Genomic DNA, 7,845 nt, shown 5'->3' with positions numbered 1-7,845 from the left:
ATAGGGTCAAAGGAGGAACTAATGATGTAAGATTTGACCTCTACCCAAAAATGAGGAAGGAGCTGGTCTTCTCCCCTCCCCACTTTTTCCTTGATTATAAAAATATAGCCCTCTTTGTTCTCGGAGCTGTGCTCCCCTGCCTGACTACTTGTATCCCTCACAAGCATCCTATGCTAATAAACCCACTCTTTGCCTATCACTTTGCTTCACACTGAATTATTTCTGTGCTGAAACCAAAGAACATGACCTTCAGTAAGTCCTGACACCATGTAAGCTGTTTCAATGAAAAGACAATGTGTTTGAGTCCCCTCCTAAGTCTGGTATTGTGGGTTCAAGTCCCAATCTGAAGTACGGCTGGGTTCAAGTTGCATCTGAGGAGGACTGCGGTTTCACTTTGATCTGGTATTTGGATAAAGTTCCTCATACTCAGAGAGTTAAATTTGCCCATTGGCCACACAGATAGCTTGGGAAGCTTCACAAAGGAATTGACAGGAATCTAGTCTTGGAGGATGAATAATTGGATAGGCAGAAAGGGGACAAGAGCAGCATTCCAAGTAGAGGGAATATTGTGTGCCCTCCTCCAAATTGGCATGTGCCCTCCTCCAAACATCTCTCCCTGCACTTTAACTTAAATCTTATATACTTCCCCTGAGTTTGTCATAAAACCCTTCCTTTTCTAAATGCTGTCCTTTAATAACCTCAGTCCTTAGTGATTTTACTTTATTGCATTTAGGATGCTCTGTCCCCAAGTTCTAATAAATCCCATTCATCCTTCAAGACCCTGTTCAAATGTGACCACCTCTGTGAAGCTTCTCTGACTTGCAGACTTGGGCTCTCTCATGATCCTGCAACAATGTTAATAGCTCTCAGAATGCTCTAAATGCTCAATGTTAATAGCTCTCAATGCTCTCCCCTGTGGGCCCTCCTGGGCACAAAAGACTTCCTGTGTCCCCCATTTCTTGTTTGTAGGAAATAGGCTTCATTCAGCCTCCTTGACCTTCCCTGAGTTCCAAAGGGCAGATTCAAACAGTTTCTAATTAGGGAAGGGAGGGGATGCAGAAATAAGGGAGGAGAAATCAAGAAACAATGGTGCAGCCTTGGGGCAGTGTCCTGGTTCTTGCTCAAGGAACATACATAACAATATCTTTGAATTCTGTAGGAACTATGGCCCCCACCCAGGTGGAGGATAGTAGCTTCAGGTTGAGCATAAGATTCCTAGGGCTTCCCTGGTGGCGCAGTGGTTGAGAGGCCACCTGCCGATGCAGGGGACACGGGTTCGTGCCCCGGTCCGGGAAGATCCCACATGCCGCAGAGCGGCTGGGCCCGTGAGCCATGGCCGCTGGGCCTCAGCGTCTGGAGCCTGTGCTCCACAACGGAAGAGTACACAGCAGTGAGAGGCCCGCGGAAGAGTCCACAGCAGTGAGAGGCCTGCGTACTGCAAAAAGGAAAAAAAAAAAAGATTCCTAGAACACCATCCTGTTACCTCACTACTAATCAATCAGCAGAAAGTCACACACCCTGTAGTCCTCAGCCCAAATTTTGCCTATAAAATCTCCTTCCCCAAAACCATCAGGGAGTTTGGGGTTTGGGGGGGCATGAGCCACCCATTCTCCTTACTTGGCCCTACAATAAATCTTTCTCTGCTCCAAACTCCAATGTTTCGGTCTGTTTGGCCTCACTGTGCATTGGTCACACAAACTTGTGTTCGGTAACATTTTCTTATAATTATCTACCCAGGGGGTAACACACATCCCACCCCACCCCATTCCTGCAAAAAAAGGTTCCTCAAAGTCAAGAATTTTGGGAAGAAGCATGATTAAATCCATTAGTTTTGAAGTTAAATTACTTTGATTCAAACCTCATCTCCACCACAATTCCTTCTAGTTATTTGACCTATTCAAACTTTGCAAGTCCCATGTTACCCATTGGAAAGAACAGAATAATAGTGTCTACTTACAGGATTGTTGTGAAGATTAAATGAGATAATACATGAAAAGTAGCTAGCAGAGGACTCATTAAATATGAGCTATTACTATTTATCTTTGTTTCCTAATATTTAATATGGTGGTTGGTTTAGAGTAGGCGTTACAAAAGCTAGCATTGCTAGGTAGCTAGTTTCACATTTATCTTACTTTTAAACACATAAGCCATTTTAAGGCAGCAATTTTGTTACCGGAAAACTGGGTTTGCCTCTTGGTGGGTGTCTAGCTGAAAGACACAACCAAGCCAAAGATCCAGAGAAGGCAGGATTTCTTACTTGCAGCAAGTAAGGATAACACCAGGGATCTTTCCCAAAACAGTATCTCTCCGAACAGGAAAATTGGGGAAGTTTTAAGCTAAGGTACATGCATATTCATGAGGGGGCTTGAGCAGAAAATTCAGCACAGAATTGGGGCAAAGGTCGACAGAGTCAAAGTTTTTGTTGGTTGAAGGCAGGAGGGTCACAAAAGGTCAACATCAAACCTCAGGTTACAGTTGAGCAAAACAGCTCAAGAAAGTGCTTCAGGCTAATCTTTATCATTGAAACAGAACTGGGTCTTTATGACAGATGTATTATCTTTGCTATTGTTACTTCTCTTATCTGATAACATTTTTTTGTTCTTTTGTTCCATCAAGATCATTATTACTGAGACCTGTTCAAGGGCAAGCATTGTGGCCAGGTATGGTCTAAGTTCTTTAAGTTGTTTCTCATTCTATTTCATTTATATCCATCAAAAACCTCCTTAATCTTCACATGATTCTAAAGACAAAGTAATGCCAAATTTGTTGTGAAGCCCTTTTCTTTTCCTGTTTGTTTGTTTTCCTATCTGTATTCTTGTTTTATTTTCACCATACTATAGTATGAGTAGGGACCAAATTCAAGGCATTGGTTACTTGATAGAGTTTAAAATTCAGAAAAATATGCTTTAAGAAAGTCAATACTTTGTATTCCATTACAGAAACCAAATTAACATAAGCAATATTCAATATTATTGATGAAGAATAAAGAAAGTCTCTTTATACTCTGAAAAAGTTGATAAAATTTTGTTTAGAGAGTAGAGTTAATGGGGATTGCAGGAAGGGAGTGGTTTTATTTTACTGAGTACTTTCCTGAGGCAAGACAGAAAAAGAAACAATACGCAATTCCAGATGAAGAGTTTATTTTTAATGAATTTGAAAACATGTCACAGCTCTATGTCTCCAGGGTTTTTCTCCCATTAGCTCTTACTTACAGAGCAGATATAAAATAGAATTTATAATTCACCATAAAATATATATAATTAAAAGAAGCTCTTCAATGTAATGTATATTCAGAAAAGCATTTCTAATTTTTTCCCTGGAGATAAATGTCATCATAAAAATACAAGCAAAAGTTTCCTTTCAAAATAATGTTCAGAACAGAAACGGACTCACAGACTTAGAGATTAGAGAATGAACTTATGGTTGCAGGGGGGTGGGGGGGAGGGAAGGGATAGTTAGGGAGTTGATTGACATGTACACACAACTATATTTAAAAAGGATAACCAACAAGGACCTACTGTATAGCACAGGGAACTCTGCTCAATGTTATGTGGCAGCCTGGATGGGAGAGGAGTCTGGGGGAGAAAGGATACATGTATATGTATGGCTGAGTCACTTGGCTGTGCACCTGAAACTATCACAACATTGTTCATTGGCTATACTCCAATATAAAATAAAAAGTTTAAAAAAATAAAAACAAAACAAAATAATGTTCAGGAAGTATTCCATTATCTCAAATTGTTATTTCCAATCTTGTTCCTTACAATATTTTTTAAAATAAAGGAGAAATTTCTATTTTCTCCTCAATAGATATTTGTCCTTGTAGACAATATGTTGTTAATGAATTTATTTTATATTAATACAACACATTAAAAACTAATGTAGGACTTCCCTGGTGGAGCAGTGGTTAAGAATCTGCCCGCCAATGCAGGTGACATGGGTTCAATCCCTGGTCCAGGAAGATCCCACATGCCGCGGAGCAACTAAGCCGATGTGCCACAACTACTGAGCCTGTGCTCTAGAGCACGTGTGCCACACTACTGAAGCCTGTGCTCCTAGAGCCTGGGCTCCACAACAAGAGAAGCCAGCACAATGAGAAGCCCACGCACTGCAAAGAAGAGTAGCCCCCACTCGCCACAACTAGAGAAAGCCCACGTGCAGCAATGAAGACCCAACGCAGCCAAAAATAAATTAATTTAAAAATATTAAAAAAAAAACTACCATAAAAGTTGTTATTCTAAATTGTTAAATGGACCAGTCTGTATACTTAGGGATGGAAAAAATTCTGGAAATCCACTTGTTTACTTTCTTTTCCAATTTTCCCTGTAACATATCTTCTTTGTTTATAGCATTATTTTAAATGACATAATTTTTAAACATTTAACCAACATAATGGTTATGAATAAATGATTTAATCTTAGTTGGAGGCCCTAGGATGCAAAATGACATGGATTTTTATAAAGTTATTACTGGGTCTCCTGCACAATGAATAAACAATTGGCATTCACTGTAGATACATAGTCCTAAGATGTCCTGCCCTTACATCCTTTTGAAAAGATGTTCAATTTCACTTCAATTTTAGTTAGGCCAATTGTGGCCTAAATGTCAAGGCAGATGGAACAAAACAGTGACATATTCTGTATACAGGCAATATTATAGTTTCACACAGTTTTGAGCCAATGCCAAGACTTTTGTAATACAGAAAAGAAATAGTAGCAACATCTTGAAATTTTTCTACAGTATTTTTCTTAGCATTAAAACAGTTCAACTGAATCACAGAAAGTATATTCTAAGAAGAGTATACTGTTTTTCTCAGCCATACTTATATTAGAATGAATGTCCTTAAATTTCAAGGCCAGAAGTGGAATCAGCTGCTAAGGTTGTCTAAACTAAGGGATGTGCAACATGTAATGATAAACTTCACAGCTCGTTATTGTAATAATTGTGAATGCTATTTGAAGCAGGTACCTATCCTCAAACTGCCCTGGATAAGACTTGTTAAATCTATTAGTATTTCCATTATTCACTTTAAACTGACGTAAAATGAGATTCAATTTTTTTAAATTGAATTAGTACAAACAGTAAGGAAATAAAAAATCCTGGTGACAACAGACCCCATGTATTTTAGTACTCTGTGCTGACCAGAGTACTAAAACCAGAAAGATAGAATGAATTTTTTTTTTAAATAGCAGGACTAAAATAATAAATAAATAAATAAAATAGCAGGACTAGAAGGATCATTTTACAGGTCTCCCTGTAAATTTACTTTCAAGGATATTCTGCATCAGGCCTTAAAACACTTCCAAACTCCTACACATAATATTTAAATAAGGAAAAAAAACATAGAACGAAGCAAAAGAGAAACTCTGGGTAAGCAGGTAATTTAAAGGTTGAATACAGAGATATACAGCCGCACCAATATGTCTCCGTGTTATCAAAATTTAAGAGTAAAGAACAGAGAGACTGTAGGCCAGAGAGGCGAAGGAAAGGAAGTGAAAGAACTGGATACTCCGAAAGTGAAGTAAAAAAAAGGAAAGCTGAGGGAAGAGATGGGAAGGGGCGGAGATTTTAAGGGGGAAGAAACGAGGACAGAGGAGGAGGAAGTGGGATGAGTTCGCACCTAGAGGGTGTGAGCGGGAGACAGGTGTGCCAGGCGACCCCACCAGGCCCCGCCCCATCCCGGCGCCCCTCCCCCTTTCCAGGCCCCGCCAGGCCCCGCCTCATCAGGTGCCTCCCAATCCTGCCCAGTCCCGCCTTACCGGCGGCTGCCGCCGCATCAGGTGACAGCCCGGAAGCAGCGGAAGCGGATGAGGGAAGCTCGGCTGCGGCCCGGGGGGGGCGGTGCAGAGCTGCAGGAGCCTCGGCCTCCTCCTCGTTCCCTGCGAGGCTCTCATGCGACACCCTCGCTGACACTTGAAATCCACTGCTCGCAGTCCTCCTGGGGGTCACGGGGTTGCTCGGCTTGCCGCCCTCGGCGGTTGCAGTCATCGTCTTGCGGGCCTGCGGCGGTCGCCCATGGAGAAAAACGGGCGCGGCGGCGATAGCGCCCCCCGTGGGCCCGTACTGCACATCGCGGTGGTCGGCTTTCATCACAAGAAGGGCTGCCAGGTGAGGAAGGGGCCTGTGCCCGCCCCCGGCCGTTCGGGCGTTCGCGCGTCGCCGGCACCCAAGCTGTTCCGCTCTGCTTAGACCTCCCTCTGGTGCCCTCGGCTTCGCCTCTGAACTTGATTCCTCTCTCCAGCTCCTCGCACTCACCCCACCTGAAGCCCACCCCCCACGCTCCCGTTTTTCTCCTGCCCCTGAAAATTGTATCTTGAGCAGCTGAGGAGCTATGTGTCGGTATGCTGGGGCTGGTAGGTATTTAGGTTCTTTGGTGGGGTGGGAGGAAGGAATCGAAGGTCGGCCCACTCTCTTCCCCATCCAGCTCTGCCTCCGCTGACTTTCTGGGTGTCCACCTATAATGGGATCCTTTAGAAAAATTCAGCACTTGGGCTGCGTTTTCGAGGTAATGAGCTCTGGGACTCCACACGAGTGAAGCACACGCGGCGCCGTGGGGAAATCAACTTCCTTTGTTTATCTGTGGAAGCCCTAGAACCCCTGTTAGGCTGGTGTACTGACTCCACCCCCCACCCTTCCCATTCGGCCTTGGTTTTGCTGTTTAGTTTTGTCCAGATCTTGCTTTTTGGTGAGAGATCGACCTCTCCAGCTCAACTGCAGTGAGAGGAACTGTATTTACCGAGCAAAGAAACGTGCAAATGTAAAGTCATTTTTAAGCTTCTTCACTGAAATGGTGAACGGGAACAATAGAACATTTGCCGTCTATGTATGGAAGGCAAGGGAACAAAGATAGAAACAGGATTATTTAATGAGAGCAAACGCTGGAAGGCAGTGATGTCATAATGTGCTAGTGAACGGTAAATTGAAATTCGTAAAGTATTAAAACTACTGATTGCTACCCACTAGGTAATGTAGCATTTTGTTTCTTGCATTTCACAGAAAATGTAACATTTTAGAAGACCTTTATTGGCAAAATTTAAGTTCGTTAGAGGATGATAACAGAAAACTGATGGCGTGAAAAAATAGTTATGTTTGTATGTGTTTTCGTTGCCGTGTGTGGGATCTAGTTCCCTTAACTTTAAAATATATCATATTCCTTGTCCCTCAGGTAAAAATGGCATAGAAAGATACCAAGGAGGAAGTGGCATTATTCAGTATGGTATTTTAAAAAATTCAAAGCAGCAGCAGTAGAATATAAGTTTTTAAAATGTGGCCCTCACAGCAGAAACTAACACAATATTGTAAAGCAATTATACTCCAATAAAAATTAATTTTAAAAAATTTAAAAAACTTTCCCTATATTTAGAGGTATTAAAATAGATATTTGAGATAATTGTACCATGGCATGTAAACACAGTGTTCATCATCATTAGATTTTTAATACTTTAAAACTTCACATCTTTGATGTTGTCTTTTATAACTTACCTTGGATATGGGCGAAGTAACTGAAACTTGGAGGAAGTAAAACGATCTTACTGAAGTAACGCTGGAGTCAGTATTGCCTTCAGCTGAGCCCCGTGGCATTTAGGAGTCTTTTACAGTAAAGTAAGAACTGGGGCCCACTTCACAACCAAACTGAATGGAACTTTTAATGACAAAACAGAAGGAAATATTGGTAGGAAATAGAATAAAATCTTTTAATCATTGCTGTCATCTAAAGTCAAGGTTAATTATTATGTGTTCTACGTGTTTTATTGGTAAAAGTAGTATAATTTATGTTTCCAGAAAGGAAAAATGATTTATCTTATGGGAAAAAAAATGTAATGCTGCTTAGGGATTAAAGAGTAC

The 7,845-nt window shown here is 41.5% G+C and overlaps 1 protein-coding gene across 1 annotated transcript in view; it reads left to right on the top strand.

Moving 5' to 3' along the window:
• Window positions 1–6,000: 6,000 nt before the first annotated feature.
• Window positions 6,001–7,845, top strand: part of AVL9 (AVL9 cell migration associated) — a 58,269-nt gene continuing 56,424 nt past the window's right edge. The window contains exon 1 of the mRNA XM_082661447.1: window positions 6,001–6,108. Within this exon, the coding sequence (XP_082517573.1) occupies window positions 6,016–6,108 (93 nt within the window). The 5' untranslated portion in view covers window positions 6,001–6,015. The remainder of the gene's footprint in view (window positions 6,109–7,845) is intronic.

This window comes from Grampus griseus (genome assembly GCF_964374135.1).
Source record: "Grampus griseus genome assembly, chromosome: 9".
In the NCBI taxonomy this organism is placed as follows: Eukaryota; Metazoa; Chordata; class Mammalia; order Artiodactyla; family Delphinidae; genus Grampus; species Grampus griseus.
The sequence above is the reverse complement of the archived record's forward strand: the minus strand, read 5'-3'. Positions and strand labels throughout refer to the sequence as shown.